The following is a 26,703-nucleotide window of genomic DNA, read 5'->3' on the forward strand; positions in this document are numbered from 1 at the left end:
GTGGGGGGGCAGCCCACATCTAGGGGCTCAGGGGGGACAGCCCGCGTCTAGGGCCTCAGGGGGGACAGCCCGCGTCTAGGGCCTCAGGGGGGACAGCCCGTGTCTAGGGGCTCAGGGGGGACAGCCTGTGTCTAGGGGCTCAGGGGGGACAGCCTGTACCTAGAGGCTCGGGGGGACAGCCCGTGTCTAGGGGCTCAGTGGGAGACAGCCTGCACCTAGGGGCTCAGTGGGGGGGGACAGTCTGCGTCTAGGGGCTCAGGGGGGACAGCCCACGTCTAGGGGCTCAGGGGGGACAGCCCGTGTCTAGGGGCTCAGGGGGGACAGCCCGCGTCTAGGGGCTCAGTGGGGGACAGCCCGTGTCTAGGGGCTCGGGGGGGCAGCCTGCACCTAGGGGCTCAGGGGGGACAGCCCACATCTAGGGGCTCGGGGGGGACAGTCCGTGTCTAAGGGCTCAGTGGGGGACAGTCCGCGTCTAGGGGCTCAGTGGGGGACAGCCCGCGTCTAGGGGCTCGGGGGGGACAGTCCGTGTCTAGGGGCTCGGGGGGGGGGACAGTCCGTGTCTAGGGGCTCGGGGGGGGACAGCCCGCGTCTAGGGGCTCGGGGGGGGGACAGCCCGTGTCTAGGAGCTCAGTGGGGGGACAGTCCGCGTCTAGGGGCTCGGGGGGGACAGTCCGCGTCTAGGGGCTCGGGGGGGACAGCCCGTGTCTAGGAGCTCAGTGGGGGGGGGACAGTCCGCGTCTAGGGGCTCAGGGGGGACAGCCCGTGTCTAGGGGCTCAGTGGGGGACAGCCCATGTCTAGGGGCTCAGTGGGGGGGACAGCCCACATCTAGGGGCTCAGGGGGGACAGCCCGTGTCTAGGGGCTCAGGGGGGGACAGCCCGTGTCTAGGAGCTCAGTGGGGGACAGCCCGTGTTTAAGGGCTCAGTGGGGGACAGTCCACGTCTAGGAGCTCAGGGGGGACAGCCCGCATCTAGGGGTTCGGGGAGGGGGGACAGCCCACATCTAGGGGCTCAGGGGGGACAGCCCATGTCTAGGGGCTCAGTGGGGGACAGCCCGCGTCTAGGGACTCGGGGAGGGGGGACAGCCCGTGTCTAGGGGCTCAGTGGGGGACAGCCCGTGTCTAAGGGCTCAGTGGGGGACAGCCCGCGTCTAGGGGCTCAGGGGGGACAGTCCGCGTCTAGGGACTCGGGGAGGGGGGACAGCCCGTGTCTAGGGGCTCAGTGGGGGACAGCCCGTGTTTAAGGGCTCAGTGGGGGACAGTCCACGTCTAGGAGCTCAGGGGGGACAGCCCGCGTCTAGGGGCTCAGGGGGGACAGCCCATGTCTAGGGGCTCAGTGGGGGGACAGCCCGTGTCTAGGGGCTCAGTGGGGGGACAGCCCGTGTCTAGGGGCTCGGGGGGGACAGTCCGCGTCTAGGGGTTCGGGGAGGGGGGACAGCCCGCGTCTAGGGGCTCAGTGGGGGGACAGCCTGCGTCTAGGGGCTCGGGGGGGACAGCCCGCGTCTAGGGGCTCGGGGGACAGCCGTGTCTAGGGGCTCGGGGGGGACAGTCCGCGTCTAGGGGCTCGGGGGGGACAGTCCGCGTCTAGGGGCTCGGGGAGGGGGACAGCCGTGTCTAGGGTTTAGAGCTCACTCGTGGTCTGGTGTGTGTCACGGGTGCGTGATCTTTCAGCACACAGAGCGGCAGTGTGGATCCCGTGCTGTCTGCTCGTTGGGGCTTTCCTGACCTTGCTGTTGCCAAGGTCCGTGTTGAATCCATCAGTTAAGATACGTCTGGAAGGGCTGGCGTTGCGGCGCTGGCATCCCGTGAGGGCACCAGTTTGAGTCCAGCTGCTCCACCTCCAAGCCAGCTCCCTGCTGGTGCTCCCTGGAAGGCAGACGAAGACGGCCCAAGTCCTTGAGCCCCTGCACCCACCTGGAGACCTGGAAGAAGCCCCTGGCTCCTGGCTTTGGCCTGGCCCAGCCCTGGCTCTTGTGACCATTTGGGAAGTGAACTAGCATATGGAAGATCTCTCTTCCTCTGTGAAATTCTGCCAAATAAATAAATCCTTTTTTAAACAACGTCGTCTGGAGGACGCTAGGCTCAGGCTACGTGACCCTTAAATCTGGTGGTTTGTTCCTGAGAGGAGTTCTGTCCCTTTTTGTCCCGGCCGCTCTCGGATTCTCCTGGATAAGGTCTCAGATACCTCGTCTGACCTGCAGCCGCGGTCTGACTGAGCGTGGGTAACCCACAGAGCCTTTCTAAGCACCCCCCAAAGCAGAGCTCCTAAAGAACGTGTCACACAAGAACATTTGTCTGTCCCTCCCTCCATCCTAGTTCAGTCGACAATCTGAAACGCTTCCGTTGTAACTTTGCTGAAATACTGTGTAGGAGCTTTGGCCAGCCCTGCCTGTCGGGCTGGGTCCCAGGCTGCCCCCTGAGAGGGGGTGCCCGGGGCGGGCGGCACTTCTGGTCCCTCACCGCCTGCTTCCCTGGCACAGGCGGCCACTTCCGTGTTGACAGAGGCCCAGCCTGGGCTGCCCACCGTTGAGCGTGCGTGTGAGTGACAGCAGTTGTTTCCTGTTCTCAGCACCAAGAAGGACCGGGCCCTGCGGGAGGTGCCAGGGGCGTGCCTGAGGACTGCAGGCCTGGGGGCCGGCCTCGCGCTGGCCGCACTCCTGCTCTGGAGCAGTCTGGGGACCGACGACGGTGTCACCGAGGTCCTGGCTCGCCGCGGAGAGCTTGTGGCAGGAAGGTTCGTCGAGGTGCCCTGCTCCGAGGACTACGACGGGCACCGGAGGTTTGAAGGTACGGAGCCCAGGAAGACAGGCAGCCTGCGTCTGAAGTGCACCTCGCCTCTTGGGAGGACCGTGGTGCGGGCGGCAGAGGTGGCTGCCCCCCACCCCCAGGGAGGGCCCGCCATCTGCTGGGACGTAGCAGGTTCAGAATGAGGAAGGTGGGGGTGAGGAAGCTGAAACCAGGAGAGTTGACTGTGGAGCCTTCAGGGTCCCAGCTCCTGCAGCTGGTTCCCCGGGAGCAGGTGGCACTCTGGCCTGGCGGAGGCGGGAGTGGGGTGGAGCCACGGGGCGGGGGGGCGGGCCAGGGGCAGCGTTCAGCACCCTGGAGAGCACACCGCCCAGTAGGGCTGACCCCAGCCTGAGCTGCTGTGTTTTCCAGAATGTTCTGTGCTACTGGATGTGTTCTCAGTTTCACAAAGCCAACCTAGCACCGACGGCTGGGTTTTCAGAGGCGGAATTCGGCTTTTCATCGGCGGCAATGCTTCGGGCCCGAACCAAGGGAAGACTGCCAGTGCTTCCACAGAGGAGCTCCCGGGAGGAGCTGCTCTGGACAGAATCCCGAGGGAGGATGAGCCCACGTCTGTTGCATGGGCTCTGTGTCCTCATAGACTTTTCCCTGGACCTCCGGCTTTCAAGACAGTTTTTGGTAGTTGGCATTGAAGAGAAGTGTCTCCCTGCCCATTTAATAATTTAGCACCATGTAGAGTGGCTGAAGGCGCAGGTGCTTGGCCCAGCTGTTCAGTCAGTCCAGCAGTTAGAGTGACTGCGCCCCACATGGGATTGCCTGGCTCTGAGCCCTGGCCCCGGCTCCTGACTCCAACTTCCTGCCAGTGTAGACCCGGGACGCAGCAGATGATGGCCCCTGCCACCCATGTGGGAGACCTGGATTGTGTTCCCAACTCGGGCTTTGTTCTGGCCCAGTCCTGGCCCTTGTGGGCAGCATAGAGGAGCATTTTGTCTGTCTCTTAATTTTAAAAGAGGGAATGAGGAAGAGGGAATGGAAATTAAGTTTTTTTTTTTTTAAATGTTCATCATTAAAAAAATTCATTTTAGAGGCAGACAGATAGAGTGAGCTCCCATCTGCTGGGTCGTGCTCCAAATGCCCTCGACGGCTAAGACTGGGCCAGGCCGAGGCTGAGAACCGGGGTCTCAGTCCCAGTCTCTGACGTGGGTGGCAGGGACCCAAGTACTCGTGCCATCACCTGCTGCCAGGGTGTGCATCAGCAGAAGCTGGAGTTGGGTTCAGAGCCAGGACGTGAACCCGGCACTCGGTGTCGGCTGTGGTGTCACACGTGGGCCAGGTGCCTGCCTGGGAGTGAATGTTTGATGGGAAGATGGGAAATTCTGCAGGTGGCGATGGTGGCACAGCCGTGTGCCTGTGTCCAGTGCAAGCTGGGTGTGATCTGATTTATAAGAGAGAGGTGACGGGAAGGCACCCCTTTAACTTTAAACCTGATTCCATTTCCTCCTGTGGCCCCTCGGGACCCTGTGTCTGGCACTTGGGCTGGCTATGAAATGTCGCCTGTGACTGCCCATTCCGGCCCTAGGCACGTGTGTTACTGCGTGTTTGTGGCGTGTACACACACCTGTGCTGCTGACGCTTCCTCACAGTGAGACACACGTGGTCACTGCTGGGCAGCGCTGCGCTGTCCTCTGCTGCCTGCGTGGGTTACCTCCTCTCCCCATGGTTCTGTTTCTCGCTCTCTTTTTTTTAAAAAGATTTATTTATTTATTTGAAAGGCAGAAGGAGGCAGAGAGATCCTCCATTCCTCGATGGCCTCAGTGGCCGGGACTGGGCTGGCTGAAACCAGAAGCTTCCAGGTCTCCACATGAGTGCAGGGCCCGAGCACTGGGGCCGTCCTCCACTGCTTTCCCAGGTGCACTAGCACGGAGCTGCATCAGAAGTGGAGCAGCCAGGACTCGAACCAGCGCCCATAGGGGATGCCAGTGCTGCAGGCAGAGGCCTAATCTGTTGTGCCACAGCACCAGCCCCTCTGCTTCTCTTTTAACAAATTTATTTTGGGGCTAGTGCTGTGCTCACCGGGTTAAGCCACCGCCTGCATCGCTGGCATCCATGTGCACACTGGATTGGGTCGCAGCCGCTCCACTTCCCATCCAGCTCCCTGCTAATGCACCTGGGAAAGCAGCAGAGGATGCGCCAAGTGCCTGAGCCCCTGCGCCCATGTGGGAGACCCGGAAGAAGCTCCTGCTCCTGGCTTTGGCTTGGCCCAGCCCTGGTTATTGTGGCCATTTGGGGAGTGAACCAATGGATGGAAGGTCTCTCTTTCTGTCTCTCCTCTCTCTGTAACTCTGCCTTTCAAATAAATCTTAAAAATTTTTGTTTTCATTTTATTTGAAAGGCAGAGAGAGGCAGAGATCTTCCATCGACTGGTTCACTCCCCAAATGCCCACAACAGCCATGGCTGTGACAGGCCAAAGCCAGGAGCCTGGAACTCTAAACAAGGCTCTCACGCGGGTGGCAGGGACCCAAGCAAGTACTTGGGCCATCGCCTGCTGCCTCCCAGGGTGTGCATTAGCCGGAAGCTGGATTGGGCGCTGAGGCCTTCTGAGAAGGGTTGCACACGTTCCAAGCAGCGTCTTAGCCACTGCACCAGAACCCGCCCGTGGGTCCTGTTTTCTTGCTTTCTTGCAACTCTGCTTCAGTTTGCCACCACAGGTTGTGAATCTCACCCACCAGGCCCTGGATATTATTTTTATAAGATTTTTATTTATTTATTTGAGAGGTAGAGTTACAGACAGTGAGAGGGAGAAACAGAGAGAGGTCTTCCTTCCATTGGTTTACTCCCCAGATGGCTGCAATGGCCGGAGCTGTGCTGATCCGAGGCCAGGAGCCCGGTGTTTCTTCCCAGTCTCCCATGCAGGTGCAGGGCCCAAGCACTCAGGCCATCCTCCACTGCCTTCCCAGGCCACAGCAGAGAGTGGATTGGAAGAGGAGCAGCTGGGACTAGAACCAGCGCCCATAAGGGATGCTGGCACCACAGGCGGAGGATTAACCCACTGCACCACGGCGCTGCCCCCCCCCCCGGATATTCCTGTGTCTTGTACACACTTCTGAGCCCTGCCTTGGGTGGCTGGTGCCACCTGGGGGTAGGTGGGCCTTTTGGATCTTGCCTGAAGCTTTGCTGTGAAGAACCAGAGCAGCGTTTGGCTGTAAGTCCCCTGTCCCAGGCGAGATCCTGTCCTGTCCTGCGTCTGTCAGTGTCCCCTGATCCCTGCCTCATGCTTGTGTCAGCCCCTCGTCACAGGGGCCCACTGTCCTCTATTAGCCCACCAGTTATTTGGAAGCATTTTGTTTACTTACTTATTTAATTTACTTAGAAAGACAGCATGACCAAGAGGGGAGACACAGAGAGAAATCTTCCATCCACTGTTGCCCTCCCCACACTTAACTCAGTTTAACCTAAGCCAGGCTGAGCCAGGAGCCGGGCACTCCAGCTGGGTCCCCCACGTGGGTGCAGGAGCCAAGCACTTGGGCCTCTTCCGCTGCCTCCTAGGGTGCATGGTACAGGGAGCTGGATCGGAAGGGTGGAGTAGCCAGGATTTGAGCCAACATTCCGATATGGGACGTGTGTGTTCCCAACTGTGGGTTAACCCACTGTGCCGTGCCTTCTCCTGGGAGCATGTTTTTAAAATGCCAACATTCGGGGCCAGTGCCGTGGCATAGTAGATTAAGCCTCTGCCTGTGGTACTGGCATCCCATATGGGCACTGGTTCGAGTCTTGGCTGCTCCACTTCTGTTCCAACTCTCTGCTATGGCCTGGGAAAGCAGTAGAAGATGGCCCAAGTGCTTGGGCCCCTGCACCCATGTGGGAGACCCAGAAGAAGCTCCTGGCTCCTGGCTTCGGATCAGCCCAGCTCCTGGCGTTGCAGCCATTTGGGGAGTGAACCAGTGGATGGAAGACCTCTCTCTGTGTCTCTTCCTCTCTCTGTACATAATTCTGCCTCTCAGATAAATAAATAAAATATTTTTTAAAAATGCCAGCATTAGGCCGCCGCCGTGGCTCACTAGGCTAATCTTCCGCCTTGCGGCGCCGGCACCCCGGGTTCTAGTCCCGGTTGGGGCACCGGATTCTGTCCCGGTTGCTCCTCTTCCAGTCCAGCTCTCTGCTGTGGCCCAGGAGTGCAGTGGAGGATGACCCAAGTGCTTGGGCCCTGCACCCGCATGGGAGACCAGGAGAACCACCTGGCTCCTGGCTTCGGATCAGCACAGTGTGCCAGCTGCAGCAGCCATTGGAGGGTGAACCAACGGTAAAGGAAGACCTTTCTCTCTTCTCTCTCTCTCACTGTCCACTCTGCCTGTCCCCCCCCCCCAAAAAAAAAAAAAAGGGCTGGGAAGACAATTACCTTTGTCATAGCCTCCCTAAAAAAAAAAATGCCAGTGTTCATGGAGTCTTGGTTTTATGTTTGGAAAAATTTGTTTCCAACCCAATGCATTGTAGTTAGGAGAAAACTGCGGTACAGATCCTCTGACATTGGCCCTGGCTTTCTTCCTGCTGAGAGGGTGATGGGTTTATGTGCCCATTCCATGTGTGCCTGGGAAGTGCCTGTGAGTCCTGTGTGCTTCGTCCAGCCCACACCATGTGCACACGGAGCTGCGTGGCTTGACCTGTCCCGAGTGTCCAGTGCCACAGACGGACACCGCAGCCAAGTGTGGTGCCCTGTGACCCCTGGCCCCAGGCCCCAGCACTCAGCACCGAGCGTTGCCTTGTCCAGTGTGGGGCTGCTGGAGGCTCGGGGCGCCCAGTGAGCTCCAGCTCCGGGGGTGTCCTGTCCAGTGTGGCGCCCAGTGAGCCCCGGCTCCGGGGGTGTCCTGTCCAGTGTGGCGCCCAGTGAGCCCCGGCTCCGGGGGTGTCCTGTCCAGTGTGGCGCCCAGTGAGCCCCGGCTCCGGGGGTGTCCTGTCCAGTGTGGCGCCCAGTGAGCTCCGGCTCCGGGGGTGAGCACTGGGTACACTGTTGCTTTTTCTGAGATTCACAAGGAGCCAGGTGTTTGCTAAGCTGCCCCCTCGCCTATGGAAGGGCCTGGCCTGCCCATTCCACCAAATCCCTTGCCCTCAGCAGGTGGGGGCGTCCCAGAGGCGTCGCTGGGACTCAGGGTTTCACTCTGGTTGTCGTCCCTCCAGGCTGCACCCCCAGGAAGTGTGGCAGAGGCGTCAGCGACGTTGTCATCACCAGGGAGGAGGCGCAGCGGATCCGCAGGTGCCTATGTCTTGGCTTTGTTCCCGCGTGTCTGTGGGTCAGGTTTTTACTTTTTTTTTTTCTATTTACTTATGTATTTGAAAGCCAGAGTTACAGACAGAGATAGAGAGATCTTCCGTCCGCTGTTTCACTCTCAACGTAGCTGCAACAGCCAGGACTCCGCCAGGCCGAGGCCAGGAGCCAGGGATTCCATCCGGGTTTCCTGTGTGGGCGCAGGGGCCCAAACGCTGGTTCCTTTCCTGCTGCTTTTCCCAGGCTGTTCACAGAGAATGGGATGGGATGCGGAGCAGTGCCACTGGGGTGCCTGCCGGTGTTGCTACTAGGCCACAGTGCCAGCCCTGAGGGTCGGGAGAGCCCGTGAAGTGGGAAGTGGACAGGTGAGGAGGCAGGAAACCACACTGAGATGACTTTGGGGCCAGCGCTATGGTGCAGTGGGTTAACGCCCTGGCCTGAAGCGCTGGCGCCAGTTCGAGACCCGGCTGCTCCACTTCCAATCCAGCTCTCTGCTACAGCCTGGGAAAGCAGTGGAGGATGACCCAAGTCCTTGGGCCCCTGCACACACGTGGGAGACCAAGAAGAAGCTCCTGTTTACTGGCTTCGAATCAGCACAGCTCTGGCTGTTGCGTCCATTTGGGGAGTGAACCAGTGGATGGAAGACCTCTCTCTCTCTCTGCCACTCCTCTCTCTGTGTAACTCTGACTTTCAAATAAATAAATAAATCTTTAAAAAATGACTTAGAAGAGCATTACAATGCCACGTGTGTTCCCTGTGGGACAGCCCCGCCCCTGTCCTCAGTGTCACAGCCCCGTCAGTCCTCAGTGTCACAGCCCGTGTCCTCAGTGTCATGGCCCCGTGTCAGTCCTCAATGTCACACCCGTGTCCTCAGTGTCACAGCCCGTGTCCTCAGTGTCACAGCCTGTGTCAGTCCTCAGTGTCACAGCCCTGTGTCAGTCCTCAGTGTCACAGCCCCGTGTCAGTCCTCAGTGTCACGCCCCGTGTCCTCAGTGTCACGCCCCGTGTCCTCAGTGTCACGGCCCCGTGTCCGTCCTGTATTTTCTGTCGTGCGTGCGTCCCATGTCTGTGTCAGTTCCTGCCGAGCCCTCCCACGTCCGCCCTCGTGTTTCCATCCTGTCCATCCCTGGGAGCCTTCGAGGGCAGAGGTCTTGTTCTGTGGAAGAGGCCGTAACTCTCCCTGGTGCTGCTAGAATGTTCTGGGCCTGGTCTCCTTCCAGGGAAGATGCTGCCACAGCCTTTGAGGGCGCCCCAAACGCCTGCCTGTGGAGACCCACGTGCACTGCCCTGGGCAGACGGTCACGTGTGCATGGCCCTGGGGTGGACGGTCACTGATCCAGAGTGGGGTTGGGTTCGGCCTGTAGCCGACCCTGCCATGGCCCCTGGACAGCACAGACACCTCCTCAAAAGCAGGTGGTGCTGGACTTGTTTGTTTGAAAGGCAGAGAAACAGGGAGAAAAGAGGGAGAGCGACCGATCTTCCATCCAGTGCCTCACTCCCCAAATCACCGCAGTGGCCAGGGCTCGGCAGCTGAATGCAGGCGGCAGGAGCCCCATCCAGGTCTCCCGCATGGGTGCAGGAGCACAGGCACTCTGGCCACCTTCCACTGCTTTTCCAGGAGCACGAGCGGGGAGCTGGGTTGGCGTGGGGCAGCCGGGACCCAGCTGGTGCTCGTGGGGGACGCCGGTGTTGCGGGCGGGGGGCTTCCGTGCTGCCCCTCCCGTTATTTCTGGCATTTCTCTGAGGGAATCGGTGTCTAGGCCAGGGTCTGCAGGCCCTGGGAGGTCCTGGCCCTGCAGGAGTCTGGGTCCTTTCTGGCCCCGGGCAACTCGCAGGTCGTCATCCTCCTACCCTGAGCTGTGACTGTCAAAGGGGACCCCTTGCCCAGGGACCCCAGGAGTGTGTCCACAAGTACCCCCCCCAACACGGCCACAGGACTGCGGGACGTTAGACAAAATTTAGCTCCCAGTCCCCAAGCCTAGCCGTGTGTCAAAGGGGACAGTGACGTGGTTGTCTCACTTAGCCGAGTCCAGCCCTGTGCTCAAGCGCTTGTCTACACCACAGCACCAAACCAGCAGGGCCGTGCCACAGGGCCGTGCCACAGGGCTGTGCCAGCAGGGCCGTGCCACAGGGCTGTACCCCAGGGCTGTACCACAGGGCTGTACCCCAGGGCTGTACCAGCAGGGCTGTGCCACAGGGCTCTACCACAGGGCTGTGCCACAGGGCTCTACCACAGGGCTGTACCCCAGGGCTGTACCACGGGGCTGTACCACGGGGCTGTGCCACAGGGCTGTACCAGCAGGGCTGTGCCACAGGGCTCTACCACAGGGCTGTACCACAGGGCCGTGCCACAGGGCTGTGCCAGCAGGGCTCTACCAGCAGGGCCGTGCCACAGGGCTGTACCCCAGGGCTGTGCCACAGGGCTGTGCCACAGGGCTGTACCACAGGGCTGTGCCACAGGGGTGTGCCACAGGGGTGTGCCACAGGGCTCTACCACAGGGCTGTGCCACAGGGCTGTACCACAGGGCTGTGCCACAGGGCTGTACCACAGGGCTGTACCACAGGGCTGTGCGGGCGGGGCTCTACCAGCAGGGCTGTACCACAGGGCTGTGCGGGCGGGGCTGTACCAGCAGGGCTGTGCCAGTGGGGCTCTACCAGCAGGGCTGTGCCACAGGGCTGTGCGGGCGACACTCTGCCCAGATCACTGCGGGTAATTCTGTTGCTTCCCCCACAGCATAGCCGAGAAGGGGCTGTCCCTGGGAGGATCCCACGGAGGGGTGAGTTGTCTGTGGCTCCTGCCCCGTTTCCTCTGCCCTTCAACTGTGCTGTCACTCAGAGAGGAAGGGGACAGCATGGGACGTGCAGCGTCCCCCGTGTGCCCATCCAGGGGCGTGGGCCAGCCCCGTGTCCACATGTCTCCCAGCACCAGCCACAGGAGCCCTAACCTAACCTAACCTAACCCACCGGTGCTGAGCGGGCACAAGGCGCCATTGTTGGGAAGATCGTGCCCTGGGCGTGCGTCACGGCCTGGCCCTGGTCACACTGGAGTTTGAGAAGCTGTGGGCAGGCAGGCGGCTGTGGGGTGGGGGTCGGGTGGGGGCCGAGGTCTAGGGTACAGAGCAGTGGCGGCCTGGACCCCCAAGTCCTCAGGCTGATGCTCGCCTGTCTGATCCCGTGACCTGAATTCCAGACAACCTGGACTCGCGTCTGGCAGGAACAGATCAGTGTTTGCCCGGAGAAGGGGCGTGGGGGGAGGGAGGTAGGGGGGGGCTCCCCAAGGGCAGGCAGATGCAGCGAGGTGCTGGTGGCTTCCGGGTGTGCACCCGTGTGCGTCAGTTCACCTGGGCAGAGCCCCGGGCACGGAGGGAGGGAGCGGACGAGACGCACCGCCATCCGGCCGCAGGTGTCCGTCTGTGGGCCGTCCCGAGCCGCAGAGCGGAGTGGTCTTTCTGCTTCAGGAATCAGAAGACGGGGTCTGGCCAGGGAGCGGTGAGCACACAGCACCCGTGCTGCGCCCGCGCCCGCCGCCCAGCCTCACGGCTCTCCTCCCGGGCTTTCCAGGCGTCCATCCTGGACCTGCACTCCGGGGCCCTGTCGGTCGGGAAGCACTTTGTGAACCTGTACAGGTGAGAGCCCCTGTCAGGCGCTGAGAGCAGGCTGGGCTGGGAGACCGCTCTCCCCGGCCTGACCGCGGGCAGGTGCTGTCCACAGAGCTCTAGGGGAGGCTGCTGTCCGGTCCCGGGACCTGCTCAGGCTGGGGGTCGGGGAGGAGGAGGGAGAGCAGACGCTGGCTCCTTAGAACTGCGGCCCAGGGCCGTGTGAGCGGGGGTCTGACGGGGTCCTGCAGGTTCAGCGTCGTCCTGTCCCGAGCCTCTGACCCCATTCCCGCTAGCACGCGGAACTCTCTTGGAATGAGGGCAGGTGGGTTTCCAGGGCCTGGCTGGTTAGCGTGGGGAGAGACTGCATTGAGAGGAGATAGGGAAAAGCCTGGTAAGATATTGCATTTGTTAACACTGTTCGCGTTTTCACAGATACTTTGGGGATAAAATACAAAATATCTTCTCAGATGAAGACTTCCAGTTGTACCGGTGAGAAGGGGCGAGCTGGGATCTGCGGTGGTGGAACTGAAGGAGAGGTCCGAGGTGTGAGGGAGTGACACCCAGGACGGGGGGTGGAGGGGGTCCCTCAGGTCCTGTAACAGCCCCCGGCCTGCAGGGGGCGCCGGTGCAGTCACCCAGCCCTCATGCCCAGTGGCCGCGCCATCGCCTGGGGCATTGCTCCTTCATTAGCGTTTTACTTTGGGATAATCGGGGTGTGTCCAGAGTGACAGAAACGACGCAGGGAGATCTTGAGTGCCCTCCGCCCAGGGGCCCCACTGGCAGCAACGTGGCCGATTTGATGCCACTCCTGGGGGGCGTTGCTGAGAGCTCTGTCCTGTCACGTCTCCAGCTGAGCGAGTCCCCGTGACTGCCGTGGATCCAGCACACGCCTGTGGACGTGGACGTGTGCATTGTGTTGTATATGCGTGTGGGGACGCACGTGTGCACACATATGCCAGTGTGTGCTTGTGCATGCAGTGTGTGGTGTAGCCATGTGTGTAAGTGTGCATTATGCATGTGTGCAGGTGGAATCAGGCCTGTGGCGTATAAGTTTGTATGATGTGTGCAAGTGGGGATGTGTGTACATGTGTAGGTAAATGCCATTGAGACGTGCAGGTAGGGACACGTATAGGTACATGTGTGTGCAGGTGGGGATGTGTGGGTCTGTGTATGCAGGTAGGTGTGTGCAAGTGCCCGCGTGTGCAGCTGGAACATGTGTAGGTCTGTGTGTGCAGTGGGGACACATATAGGTACCTGTGTGTGCAGCTGGGACACGTGCAGGTGCCCATGTGTGCACTGGGACACATGCAGGTGCCCATGTGTGCAGCTGGGACACGTGCAGGTGTCTGTGTGTGCAGTGGGGACATGTGTAGGTCTGTGTGTGCAGCTGGGACACATGCAGGTGCCCATGTGTGCAGTGGGGACATGTGCAGGTACCCGTGTGTGCAGCCAGGACATGTACAGGTGTCTGTGTGTGCACTGGGACATGTGCAGGTGCCCATGTGTGCAGCCAGGACATATGCAGGTACCCGTGTGTGCACTGGGACGTGTGTAGGTCTGTGTGTGCAGCCGGAACATGTGCAGGTACCCGTGTGTGCACTGGGACATATGCAGGTACCCATGTGTGCACTGGGACATATGCAGGTACCCGTGTGTGCACTGGGACATGTGTAGGTCTGTGTGTGCAGCCGGGACATGTGCAGGTGCCTGTGTGTGGGTAGGTGCGTGTATGTACGTGTGAGTAGTTAGGTAGATATGCAGATAGGTGTCGTGTGCTACAGGAAGACACAGGCCAACCCTTCCAGCACCACTCCCCTAGTTCTCCCCCCCACAAAGAGCTGGCCCTCTAGAGTCCAGTGTGAGGGCTCTGCTCAGACCTTAGAGTGTTCGTGCTGGCCAGCAGCTGCCATCAGGAAGGGCCCCGGTCCACTGTGGATGCTGATCTGATGACCAAGGCTTGGACGGCAGGGGTCACAAAGCTGCGTGTGTGAGGAGGAGCCTGCCCCCGGCCCGTGAGGGAGGGGCTGCCAGCCTCCTGGGACACCACCTCGTCCTCGGCTGCCTGGCTGCCGTGGACCCAGCCCCTGGCCCCTCACAGGGTCCTCCTCCAGGCCTCTGGTGCAGCATGGGCTGTGGGTACTGCGGCCAATCCTGCGAGGACTTGGTCCTCAGGCTCCAGAGGTTGCCATGTGTGTGTGCCGTCCTGTCCCACGTGTCCAGGATGTCATGTGCGTGTGCCGTCCTGTCCCACGTGTCCAGGGATGTCATGTGCGTGTGCCGTCCTGTCCCACGTGTCCAGGGATGTCATGTGCGTGTGCCGTCCTGTCCCACGTGTCCAGGATGTCATGTGCGTGTGCCGTCCTGTCCCACGTGTCCAGGGATGTCATGTGCATGTGCCGTCCTGTCCCACGTGTCCAGGGATGTCATGTGCGTGTGCCGTCCTGTCCCACATGTCCAGGGTTGTCCTGTGCTTGTGCCGTCCTTTCCCACGTGTCCATCGATGTCATGTGCGTGTGCCGTCCTGTCCCACATGTCCAGGGATGTCATGTGTGTGCCGTCCTGTCCCACGTGTCCAGGGATGTCATGTGCGTGTGCCGTCCTGTCCCACGTGTCCAGGGATGTCATGTGCGTGTGCTGTCCTGTCCCACGTGTCCAGGGTTGTCATGTGCGTGTGCCGTCCTGTCCCACGTGTCCAGGGTTGTCATGTGCTTGTGCCGTCCTTTCCCACGTGTCCATGGATGTCATGTGTGTATGACGTCCTGTCCCACGTGTCCAGAGATGCCATGTTGTTTAACATTCTGTCATCTGGTCAAAGATGCCATGTGTGTAGGACATTCTGTCACATGTTCAGAGACGCCATGTATGATAACCTGTCACATATGTTTGGGGCTGTCGTGTATAGGACATTCTGTCACGTGTTCAGGGATGCCATGTGTGATATCCTGTTACATGTGTTTGGGACTTCATGTGTGTAGGACATTCTGTCACGTGTTCAAGGATGCTGTGTGTGTGATGTCCTATCCCATGTGTCTAGGAATGTCATGTGTGTTTGACATTCTGTCACATGTTCAGGGATGGCGTATGGGTGTGACATTCTGTCATGTGCTCAGGGATGCCATGTGCATGTGACGTCCTGTCCCACATGTTCAGGGATGGCGTATGGGTGTGACATTCTGTCACGTATTCAGGGATGCTGTGTGTGATATGCTGTCATGTGTTTGGGACTGTCGTGTGTGTATGACATGCTGTCGTGTGTCCAGGCATGCCGTGTGTGTATGACATGCTGTCACGTGTCCAGAGATGCCGCGTGGCCCATCCCACTGCCCTCCCTGGGTCTGTGTGGCGGTCCTGGGCCCTGCGGAGAGCTACCTGCTGTCCCCCGTGGCCGAGCCGCTCTGTGACGGCTGTGTCCTCTGCAGGGCCGTGCGGCAGAAGGTGCAGCTCGCCATCGCCGAGGCCTTCGGCATCAGCGCGTCCTCGCTGTACCTCACGAAGCCCACGTTCTTCTCCCGCATCAACAGCACGGAAGCGCAGACGGCGCACGACGAGTACTGGCACACGCACGTGGACAAGGTGAGCCGCCCGGGGCGTCCTGGTCTCCCGCGGGCCTGTTGCCACGGCGCGTGTTTCGGCATCTGCCCCCGAGGCTCCAGGCGCTCCCCAGACGTGGCTGCAGTGGCCGGAGAGCGCGGGGAGGCGGCCCTCAAGGAGCAGGCAGCTGTGCTGGTCCTGACCTCTGTCCTGGCTCGTGCTCGGCCTCCACGGTGGACGGGGCTGGCAGGGGCACTGCAGCCTCTGCCACGGCCCCTCCTTGCCCGGGTCCCTGGGAGGGCGCCCCCCACCTCCTCACCCGGGTCCCTGGGAGGCCGCCCCCACCTCCTCACCCGGGTCCCTGGGAGGCCGCCCCCACCTCCTCACCCGGGTCCCTGGGAGGCCGCCCCCACCTCCTCACCCCGGGTCCCTGGGAGGCCGCCCCCACCTCCTCGCCCGGGTCCCTGGGAGGCCGCCCCCACCTCCTCGCCCGGGTCCCTGGGAGGCCGCCCCCACCCTCCTCACCCGGATGCCCTGGGAGGCCACCCCCCCGACCTCCTCGCCCGGGTCCCCTGGGAGGCCGCCCCCACCTCCTCACCCCGGGTCCCTGGGAGGCCGCCCCCCACCTCCTCGCCCGGGTCCCTGGGAGGCCGCCCCCACCTCCTCACCCGGGTCCCTGGGAGGCCGCCCCCACCTCCTCACCCGGGTCCCTGGGAGGCCGCCCCCACCCTCCTCACCCGGATGCCCTGGGAGGCCACCCCCCCGACCTCCTCGCCCGGGTCCCCTGGGAGGCCGCCCCCACCTCCTCACCCCGGGTCCCTGGGAGGCCGCCCCCCACCTCCTCGCCCGGGTCCCTGGGAGGCCGCCCCCACCTCCTCACCCGGGTCCCTGGGAGGCCGCCCCCACCTCCTCACCCGGGTCCCTGGGAGGCCGCCCCCACCTCCTCACCCGGGTCCCTGGGAGGCCGCCCCCACCTCCTCACCCGGGTCCCTGGGAGGCCGCCCCCACCTCCTCGTCGTGGCTTGGGCTCCGTGCAGGAGTCTCACTGGGCTGTTCCCGGCCACAGCCCTATGCTGCAGCTCCCTCCCACGTCCACAGACGTTCTGCAGTGACAGCCGTGGCCACTGTCTCAGGTGGACGCCCAGGCACCCCCAGACACGAGACGCTCCGTCGGAGCAGCCTTGGGAGGCGCTGGCTCAGACGCAGAAGTGCCACCGGGGTCTTTCAGTCCCAGGCCCCCGGCCCCGATGGCCCTGTCCAAGGGTGCCCGCCGCCCTCCCTGCAGGCCTCCCACTCTGTGTTTGCTGATCCGACCCGCACCTGTGTCTAGAACGTGCCATCCACTAGCACTCTGTGGCACAGGACTGTCCCTCGTCTGTGCTGGCCAGCACGGTAGCCATGCGTGGCCACTGAGCTCCTGGACGTGGTCGGTGTGCTAAATGACTCGGTCTCGTCGCCTTAGAAGAAAGCCGTCCATGGCAGGTGGCTCTGTGTGACCTGATCAGAAAAAGGGTCCAATCTTTTTTTTTTTTTTAAAAGAGTTATTTATCTACTTATTTGAAAGGCATAGTGACAGACAGAGACGGAGTTCACTCCCCAAGTGGCTGCCACAGCCAGGTCTGGCCCAGGCCAAAGTCTGGGGCCTGGGCCTCCATCCTGGTCTCCCCCTCTGGGTGGCAGGGAGCCAGGCACTGGGGCCATCATCCGCCTTCCCAGCCCAGTAGCAGGGAACCAGATGGGAAGCGGGGCAGCCAGGGAACCCACGCTCTGTCACGGGACGCCAGCTCCACTTGCGGGGCCGCAGTGCTGGCGCCGGCTGAGACTTCTGATGGAGGACAAGCTGGGGGCTGTGACCTTGGGGGTGCACGTGACCCGAGTGGGGCAGACGGCACCGTCCACAGGAGAGAGCGGGGACTCCTGGAGGGTGAAGGCAGGGCCGCCCTCTGAGGCCCGGGGACCTGGTCCGGGGAGGGCAGTGCTGGGCGCAGCCTGGTTCAGTGGCAGCGCCAGGCACGGGGACAAACGCTCAGGCAGAGTGAGCCGGGAGCCAGGAGGCGCGGAGCCGGGCCTGCAGCTCCCGCGGGCCTTGCCGACCTGGCGCGGTTGCTCCTGGGGCTCTTCCGGCACCCGGCACCTGCCCGGCTTCCCTGCTCAGGGAGCTCCAGGTTCTCACGCGGCTTCTCTCGCGGGCCCGGGGTTGTGATGTCTCCGTGCTCCCCGTGCCCCTGCTGCCCAGGATGCTGTGCTCGCTGGGATCTCGCTTCCCGCTGAGGCTGCTTGCGGCCCAGCGCCCAGCGCGGTGTGCAGGACCGGTGCCGCTCTGGTGTTCGCTGAGCCGCTGCTGAGGAGGCCCCCGTGGGCCTGGCCGTGGGGCGGGGGCAGCCCAGATCCGTGTGGAGTCCCGTGCCCACAGCTGGCATGGCAAGTGGCGCGGTACCGAGATGCCTCATTGGCCCGGGCTTGCTCCCTCCCCTGCACACCCGCCTCCTGACCAGAGATGAGCATGGTGTCATGGTGACGGGAGGGGGACGGACGGGCGTTGGGACTTTCTTGAACCTTGATCAGCTGTGCTCAGGTGAGTTCAGCTCGAGTGCGTGGGCCACATTCCCATGGTGCACTGGGGTTGACGGAATCACCGCGGCACCGGCACCCCGGGTTCTAGTCAGATTCTGTCCCGGTTGCCCCTCTTCCAGGCCAGCTCTCTGCTGTGGCCCAGGAGGGCAGTGGAGGATGGCCCAAGTGCTTGGGCCCTGCACCCGCATGGGAGACCACGAGAAGCACCTGGCTCCTGGCTTCGGATTAGCGCGGTTCCCTGGCCAAGGCGGCCATTAAGGGGTGAACCAACAGAAAAGGAAGACCTTTCTCTCTGTCTCTCTCTCACTGTCTGCTCTGCCTGTAAAAAAAAAAAAAAAAAAAAAAAAAGTAGCTCAGGCCTGCGGGTCAAGGGTTGCGTGATGGGGTGGTGACAGAACGTTTTTCAGATGAGTCCAAAATTGCCCGTCAGCCCAGAGGTGCTGTCTGTCTCCTCTGTCCATCCGGGATGCCTCATTGGAGGACACCTTCGCATTAACACTTCTTTAGTGGTCTCAGCAGGACTCTGTTTTTATGCAAATATTTATTTGTTTATTTGAAAGGCAGAGTGGCAGAGGGGGAGAGGGAGAGGGAGAGATCTTCCATCTACTGATTCACTTCCCAGATGGCAGCAGCGGCCGGGCTGTGCCAGGCTGAAGCCGAGAGCCAGGAGCCCTGTCAGGCTCTCCCACGTGGGTGCAGGGCCGAGGCGCTGGGCCGTCCTCCGTGCCTTCCCAGGCCACAGCAGAGCTGACGGGAAACGGAGCAGCCGGCTCTGGAATCAGCAGCCGCGTGGGATCTGGCATCGGTGCAGCTGAGCTCCCTGGGCCGCCCCGCTGGCCCCGGGCCGTGAGGTTTTCAAATATGTTTTTCTGCCTCAGTCTGCATTCTCCTGGGACCCGTGTGACACAGCTAGTGGCTTTGATGTTACCCAAGGCCCCCCAGGCTCTGCTCACTGAATAGTCAGACTCCCAGCGTGGTGTCTGTCCCTGCAGCTAAGTGGGCGTTCGAATAGCCGGTCTGTGATAAACCAGCCCAGTATGGGAGCTTCCAGGGCGGAACGCCCAAACCTCGCTCCAGCTCACTTCATGGAGAGCTGGGGGGACGAGGCAGCTCGGCCCTGAGCCTTCTGGGGGAGCTGCTGGCGGGTCACGCACGGGGTGGGGGTCCCCTCATGCACACCAGGTCACCCTCACACCCAAGCAAGCATTCAGCTGCCTGTCAGCCCAGTGCAAAACAGGGACCCGAAAGTTCGCTCTCCGTCTCCTCCCTGCCCTCTCCACCTCCCTCTCTTTTTCTTTCCCTCTTTTTCTACTCTTGGGGCTAGCACTGTGGCGTAGTGAGTTAAGCCACCACGGGCAGCGCGTATGGGCACTGGTTCGAAGCTCCTGGCTCCTGGCTTTGGATCAGCTCAGCTCTGCCCATTTGGGAAGTGAACCAGTGGATAGAAGACCTCGTTCTCTCTCTGTCTCTGTAACTCTGCCTTTCAAATAGATAAATCTTAAAAAATAGTTCTCCAATAATAAAAATAAATAAATAAAATCCTTTATAAAAAGTATTCATTTTCAGTGAACACTTTCTGACATTTTCATAGAGAGGCAGAGAGACAGAGGTTTCCCATCTGCTGGTTCACTCCCTGGTGTCCATGACAGCCAGAGTGCGCCAGGCTGGGGCCAGGAGCCAGGAACTCCCTCCTGGTCTCCCTTGTGGGTGTCGGGGACCCAGCTGCCTGCGCCAGCACTGCCGTCTCCCAGGGTGCTGGAGGCAGAACCAGAGCCAGGACTCTGATATGGGAGCCGAGCGTCCCTTGAGTATCTTTAAGATGTTATTGGCCGGGCCGGCGCCGCAGCTCACTAGGCTAATCCTCCGCCTTGCGGCGCCGGCACACCGGGTTCTAGTCCCGGTCGGGGCGCCGGATTCTGTCCCGGTTGCCCCTCTTCCAGGCCAGCCCTCTGCTGTGGCCAGGGAGTGCAGTGGAGGATGGCCCAGGTGCTTGGGCCCTGCACCCCATGGGAGACCAGGAAAAGCACCTGGCTCCTGGCTCCTGCCATCGGATAAGCGCGGTGCGCCGGCCGCGGCGGCCATTGAGGGTGAACCAACGGCAAAGGAAGACCTTTCTCTCTGTCTCTCTCTCTCACTGTCCACTCTGCCTGTCCAAAAAAAAAAAAAAGATGTTATTGGCCGGCGCCGCGGCTCACTAGGCTAATCCTCCGCCTTGCGGCGCCGGCACACTGGGTTCTAGTCCCGGTCGAGGCGCCGGATTCTGTCCCGGTTGCCCCTCTTCCAGGCCAGCTCACTGCTATGGCCCGGGAGTGCAGTGGAGGATGGCCCAAGTGCTTGGTCCCTGCACCCCATGGGAGACCAGGAGAAGCACCTGGTTCCTGCCATCGGATCAGCGCAGTGCGCTGGCTGCAGCGCGCCGGCCGCGGCGGCCATTGGAGGGTGAACCAACGGCAAAAGGAAGACCTTTCTCTCTGTCTGTCTCTCTCTCTCACTGTCCACTCTGCCTGTCAAAAAAAAAATTAAGATGTTATTTATGTGAGAGGCAGGGTTACAGAGAGAGAGAGAGGGAGAGAGAGAGAGGTCTTCATCCACTGGTTCATTCCCCAAATGACCACAACAACTGGAGCTGAGCCGACCCGAAGCCAGGAGCCAGGAGCTTCTTCCGGGTCTCCCACGCCGGTGCAGGGGTCCAAGGGCTTGGGCCATCTTCCACTGCTTTCCCAGGCCACAGCAGAGAGCTGGATCAGAAGTGGAGCAGCCAGGACTCAAACCAGAGCCCATATGGGATGCCAGCACTGCAGGTGGCAGCTTTACCCGCTACACCACAGTGCCGGCCCCAGGCCCTCATGGTACCTCATGGTACGAACCATAGTGCCAAATGCCTGGCCCTCGGCTCTCTTGCCGTGTGCCTTACTCTGGGCCTCCACAGCAGAGCGTGGGCAGCGGTTCCTGTGTGGGAGGCTTTCTGGAAGCCCCTGTGATCAGGAGCCCGGCCCCCTGGGGCTGAGCTGGGGCCTCAGAGTGCAGCCGCCCCCGGCCTTCCTGCCGCCCGCCGTGTGCGGTGGAGTAGAGCAGCGCCGGTGCTGGGTGAGTGCCGGGCTGTGGGGAGCAATCCGGACTGGACTAAGTTACTGGAATTAAGACTTATTCTATGCATCTGCTCTCCCACAATATGGCGCTGGGAGAGAAGAAAACAGCTTCTACACAGCTGCCTCCAGTTCAACCAATAAACTGTAGGACTTGCTCCTGATTGGAGAGCAGCGTGCTCGGCGTGTGGGCAGCCGAGTTGGGATTGGTGGAAGAGGACTATAAAGGAGGAGAGAGACAACATGCACCAGGAACATCTAAGGGGAACACCTGTGCAGCCCCCGAGAGAGCCGGCCGGCGGAGTGCCGCTCCCCTGCGGAAGTGGGGAATGTGGCCAGGGGGAACCGCCCTTCCACGGAGGTGGAAGGGACAGTAGCCAACCCGGGAAGAACCAGCAGCAAACCCGGGGAGGGCCGAGCAGACGAAAGAACAGCGCAGGGTCCTGTGTCGTTCCTCCACGAAGAGGGGGAGCGACACCGGGCCCTGGCGTGGGCAGTGCACTTGAGTCCCCCAGCTCAGCTGCGCTGGGGCCCCAGGTCCGGCTCCCAGTCGGCTCCGTCGGCTCCATCACCGTGTGGCTCTCACCCTGCTCAAGACTGGGCACTCGCTGGCTTTGGTGGGGCCCCTCCCCCAGTGCTGGCGACCGCGGAGCCAGGCAGCGAAGCAGCCCCTGCCCCCAGCGTGCGGCCTGATGTGCTGGGGTGGGGAGCAGGGGTGGGAGAAGGTTCTAGAGGTGGTGGTGACGGCAGCTCCACCGCGCGTCCACGGGAAGTGGTGAAAGAGCCATGAATGGACAGCAGATATTTTTGCACCAAAATTTGGTTTTTTAATCCCATCCTGTCAGGAGGTCCTGTGCACTGACAGGCGGTTAGGGTGGTAGACTTTCTGTCGTTCACATTTTACCTCAATTAAAAACAATGCCTGGGCAGTGGCCTGTGCCGCCAGCATCCCAAATGGACGCCGCCTTGAGTCCCGGCGGCTCTGCTCTGATCCAGCTCCCTGCTGTGGCCTGGGAAAGCAGAAGATGGCCCAAGACTCTGGGTCCCTGCACCCGCATGGGAGACCAGAGGAAGCTCCTGGCTCCTGACTTTGGCCTGGCCCTGTAAGTGAAAATGAATAGATATTTTTAAAAAAAAAGTTTATTGGTGAGGCACACACACACACAGATCTTGCACCTGCTGGTTCACTCCCCAAATGCCCCAACAGCCAGGCTGGCCCAGGCTGAAGCCGGGTGACCAGAACTCCATCTGGGTCTCCCATGTGGGTGGCAGGGGCACAGGTATGTGAACCGTCGCCTGTTGGGAGCTGAGCCAGGGGTGAGGGAGCCGGGACATGAGCCAGACACACCTGGGATGGGGCGTGCGGGCAGTGGCTCGACACCTGTGCCAAACACCTGCTCACCCAGGCAGCTGGGCGGGGAGTGCCGGGGGAGAGGCGTGAGCCCAGGGCTCCACTGTCTCCCCGAGCTGTGAAGGATCCGGGGCCCCCTCTGGACGCAGGTGCACGTCTGTTTATTAGCCGAGGGGCCGCCCTCACAAGCGCACGGTCGGGTGGGGTCTGACCGCTGCTCCCGGCTCTGCCGCAGGTGACCTACGGCTCCTTCGACTACACCTCACTGCTGTACCTCTCCGACTACCTGGAGGACTTCGGTGGAGGGCGCTTCGTGTTCGTGGAGGAAGGGGCCAACAAGACGGTGGAGCCACGAGCAGGTGGGACGCGCACACGCTGTGGGGCGGGGGGTGGAGACCCACTGTGTGCCAGACCTGGTGGAGACCCACTGTGTGCCAGACCTGGTGGAGGCCCACTGTGTGCCAGACCTGGTGGAGGCCCGCTGTGTGCCAGACCTGGTGGAGACCCACTGTGTGCCAGACCTGGTGGAGGCCCACTGTGTGCCAGACCTGGTGGAGACCCACTGTGTGCCAGACCTGGTGGAGGCCCACTGTGTGCCAGACCTGGTGGAGACTTGTGTCCGGCCCAGGCCAAGTGTCTGCCTGGGTCCACTGCTGGCCGCCGTGTCCCGTTCTGCTGAGCTCCTCACGGGTGGCGGCTGAGCCGTGATGGTCTTCAGCCTGCCCCGGGCCCCTGGACGTCACCTTGACGTCCAGGGGCCCCTCCGTCCCTCCTTGTGGTGCTGCAGCTCTGAGCCCTTCTCCGAGGAGCCTGGAAGCTCAGGGTTAGATGAGGCTCCCTGCCCATCGTCGGTGTCGCAGGCAGCAGCGTCCTGAGAGGCCTGCCTGCCACGCAGCCCTGCGGTGCCCAGGGCTCGGGCTCGGGCCTCCCTGAAGTACAGCCCCAGCCCAGCCCAGCCCAGCTAAGCCTCACAGACAGAAACTGGACTCTTGGCCGTGGCCCGAGCACCGTTGGGACCACGCCTCACCTGCCACCCTGCTCCTCCAGCCCTGTGTCCCCCCGCCAGGTCCAGCCTGGCCAATGGGGCTGTCCATGTCAGCTGGTCCACAACACCTGCTGGCCATGGCGTCCTCCGAGCTGTCCGTATCAGGCAGGGACTTGGCTTTTAAATCAAAAGGCATGGAAGGATTTGGAACAGCTGAGCGCGTCCCCACCCTGAGGCTGGCACTGGAAGGGGTGGAGGCAGGAGGCCGAGGTGTGGAGAGCTGGGGACACCGCTGCCTCTGTGGAGCAGAGGCCCTCGGGCAGAGAGACTGCTGCCAGGCAGGGCGTCCGGAGGGCTGGGAGCCACCTCCCAGGAGCGGGGTAGGTGTGGTCAGCCCAGGCCCGCCGCGTTAGCCACTGTCCTTGTCCTGTGGCCAGGTTTTCCTCTCGGTTAGCCCCCCAAGGGGCTTGTGGGCAGCCTGGTGGGTGTCCAGTTCCTCGGCACCTGCTGGTGTCTGTCGAGTTCCAGCGCCCGAGGGGGTCAGTCACCTGTTGCCCCAGGACACAACCGGGGCATCCTTCCTCGGGTTCCCGTGGGTCAGGAGTCGGCGTGGCCTAGCTGAGCCCTCTCAGGGGCTCCCAGGCTCGCGCACGTGGTCGGCAGGACCCTGCACCCGTGGGTCAGGAGTCGGCGTGGCCTAGCTGAGCCCCCTCTCAGGGGCTCCCAGGCTCGCGCACGTGGTCGGCAGGACCCTGCACCCGTGGGTCAGGAGTCGGCGTGGCCTAGCTGAGCCCTGTCAGGGGCTCCCAGGCTCGCGCACGTGGTCGGCAGGACCCTGCACCCGTGGGTCAGGAGTCGGCGTGGCCTAGCTGAGCCCCCTCTCAGGGGCTCCCAGGCTCGCGCACGTGGTCGGCAGGACCCTGCACCCGTGGGTCAGGAGTCGGCGTGGCCTAGCTGAGCCCCCTCTCAGGGGCTCCCAGGCTCACGCACATGGTCGGCAGGACCCTGCACCCGTGGGTCAGGAGTCGGCGTGGCCTAGCTGAGCCCTGTCAGGGGCTCCCAGGCTCGCGCACGTGGTCGGCAGGACCCTGCACCCGTGGGTCAGGAGTCGGCGTGGCCTAGCTGAGCCCCCTCTCAGGGGCTCCCAGGCTCGCGCACGTGGTCGGCAGGACCCTGCACCCGTGGGTCAGGAGTCGGCGTGGCCTAGCTGAGCCCCCTCTCAGGGGCTCCCAGGCTCACGCACATGGTCGGCAGGACCCTGCACCCGTGGGTCAGGAGTCGGCGTGGCCTAGCTGAGCCCTGTCAGGGGCTCCCAGGCTCGCGCACGTGGTCGGCAGGACCCTGCACCCGTGGGTCAGGAGTCGGCGTGGCCTAGCTGAGCCCTGTCAGGGGCTCCCAGGCTCGCGCACGTGGTCAGCAGGACCCTGCACCCGTGGGTCAGGAGTCGGCGTGGCCTAGCTGAGCCCTGTCAGGGGCTCCCAGGCTCACGCACATGGTCGGCAGGACCCTGCACCCGTGGGTCAGGAGTCGGCGTGGCCTAGCTGAGCCCTGTCAGGGGCTCCCAGGCTCACGCACATGGTCGGCAGGACCCTGCACCCGTGGGTCAGGAGTCGGCGTGGCCTAGCTGAGCCCTGTCAGGGGCTCCCAGGCTCGCGCACATGGTCGGCAGGACCCTGCACCCGTGGGCTGTTTGCTGGGGGCCTCCTAGGCCGTCCCAAGGGTCTCTCTGCACCTCCCGGCCAGCAGCGGCTCCTCAGAGCAGGAGAGTGAGGGAGACGGAAGCCGTGGGCTCTGTGCCCTGATCCCAGAAGTGGTCCCCACACCTGTGGTCCACTGTGTGCCTCGGGGGAGCCGCTAGGCCCAGGCCACACCTGGGGGCCCAGGACTGCGGGGCTCTCGGGGCTGCCGCGTGTGGGGCAGGGGCCTTGCAGTTGGATTTCTGACGCCGGGGTGCCTCTGCCACCTCAGCAGCCGCGTCTGGGGCCTCTCCCGTCTCCTGTGAGTCTTCCTCCTGTGGATTAAAGGCCCTCGTGGGCGTGGGTTTTTCAGATGCTGCCTCCTGATATCTGGATTTTGCCTTTTAATTTTCTTTTTTTTTTTTTAAGATTTATTTTTTTGTTTGAAAGGCAGAGTTACAGAGAGGCAGAGGCAGAGAGAGAGAGGGAGAGAGAGGTCTTCCATCTGCTGGTTCACTCCTCTCAAAATGGCCGCAATGGCCAGAGCTGGGCCGACCCAAAGCCAGGAGCCAGGAGCTTCTTCCTGGTCTCCCACATGGGTGCAGGGGCCCAGGGACTTGGGCCATCTTCCCAGGCCACAGCAGAGAGCTGGATTGAAGTGGAGCAGCCGGGACTCAAACCGACGTCCCTATGGGATGCTGGCACTGCAGGCGGCAGCTTTATCTGCTGTGCCACAGCGCCGGCCCCATCTTTTTAATTTGCTTAATTGCACGATTGTTTGAAATTATTTATTTATGTATTTCTTTGGGAGGCAGACAGAAAGGAAAAGCGATCCCATCCGCTGGTTCGCTCCCTGAGTGCCTGCAGCAGCTGGGGCTGGGTCAGGCAGAAGCCAGCAGGCGGGAGCTCCGTCCAGGTGTCCACACGCGGGGCTGGAGCCCAGCTTCCTGATGTCTCCTGCTGCCTCGCAGGGTGCGCCCGAGCAGGGAGCTGGATTGGGAACAGTCGGGACTCGAACCCGGGAACTCCAGTGTGGGATGTGGGCCTCAGCTGTTAGGCCAGTGCCTACCCCAGTGGTCGCATCTGACGAGAGAGAAGCAAAACACTGAAAACCCTCCGGAAGCTCTGCTTACTGTTGTCATCTTAGGCTTGGTGCTTTGGGTCCTGCCTGAGGAGTCCCTCCCCACCCCGAGGTCGGAGAGATTTTCTCCTGCATTTACGTCTAGAGACTGTGGTTTAGCTTTTACCCCTCGGTCCACTCTGGGGGGTGTGGTGTGAGGTCAGGGCCCTGACCGCCTGTCCCCTGTGCTCTCAGCCTGCAGTGGGGCGCATCCCCAGGCCGTGCCGGTGTGTGTCTCTGCATGGGTACACGCTAGCCAACACCTTTACTGCAGCTCTGGCAAAAGTCCTAAAAATAGGTGGCATCAGTGTTGCTTGTTTTTTTTTTTTTTTGTTTTTTTTTTTTTTTTTTTAAGATTTATTTATTTGAAAGGCAGAGAGAGAGAGAGAGGACTTCCATCCGCTGGTTCACTCCCCAAATGGCTACAACGGCCAGAGCTGGGCTGATCCGAAGCCAGGAGCCAGGAGCTTCCTCCAGGTCTCCCACGTGGTGCAGGGGCCCAAGGACTTGGGCCATCTTCTGCTGCTTTCCCAGGCCACAGCAGAGAGCTGGATCGGAAGTGGAGCAGCTAGGACTCGAACCTGTGCCCATATGGGATGCTGGCACCACAGGCCGAGGCTTAGCCCACTACGCCACGGCGCCGGCCGCTGCTTGTTCCTCCTGTCATTTGGTTGGGCAGCTTTCTCTCCTGCCTTCACACGTCTTTCCCAATCAGCTTGGTAGCGTCTGCGGAAAGCCTGCCCGGGCGCGTCTGGGGCTCGTGTTGTGTCTGGAATGC

The 26,703-nt window shown here is 61.9% G+C and overlaps 1 protein-coding gene across 13 annotated transcripts in view; it reads left to right on the forward strand.

The window, feature by feature from the left end:
• Positions 1-26,703, forward strand: part of OGFOD3 (2-oxoglutarate and iron dependent oxygenase domain containing 3) — a 33,488-nt gene that overhangs the window by 1,559 nt on the left and 5,226 nt on the right. For 2 of the 13 annotated variants that reach the window (XM_070060079.2, XM_070060080.2), the window contains exons 2-9: positions 2,567-2,784; positions 3,154-3,420; positions 7,916-7,991; positions 10,738-10,778; positions 11,554-11,629; positions 12,035-12,091; positions 15,022-15,175; positions 22,380-22,503. In XM_070060079.2, the coding sequence (XP_069916180.1) occupies positions 2,567-2,784; positions 3,154-3,420; positions 7,916-7,991; positions 10,738-10,778; positions 11,554-11,629; positions 12,035-12,091; positions 15,022-15,175; positions 22,380-22,503 (1,013 nt within the window). Of the gene's footprint in view, positions 1-2,566; positions 2,785-3,153; positions 3,421-7,915; positions 7,992-10,737; positions 10,781-11,461; positions 11,630-12,034; positions 12,146-15,021; positions 15,176-22,379; positions 22,504-26,703 lie in introns of all 13 variants that reach the window. The other 11 variants (XM_051838796.3, XM_070060081.2, XM_051838798.3 and 8 more) reach the window with 9 other exon arrangements.

The sequence above is a fragment of the Oryctolagus cuniculus genome, chromosome 17, assembly GCF_051225735.1.
Source record: "Oryctolagus cuniculus isolate XC-2025 breed Fujian yellow rabbit chromosome 17, ASM5122573v1, whole genome shotgun sequence".
Classification (NCBI taxonomy): Eukaryota; Metazoa; Chordata; class Mammalia; order Lagomorpha; family Leporidae; genus Oryctolagus; species Oryctolagus cuniculus.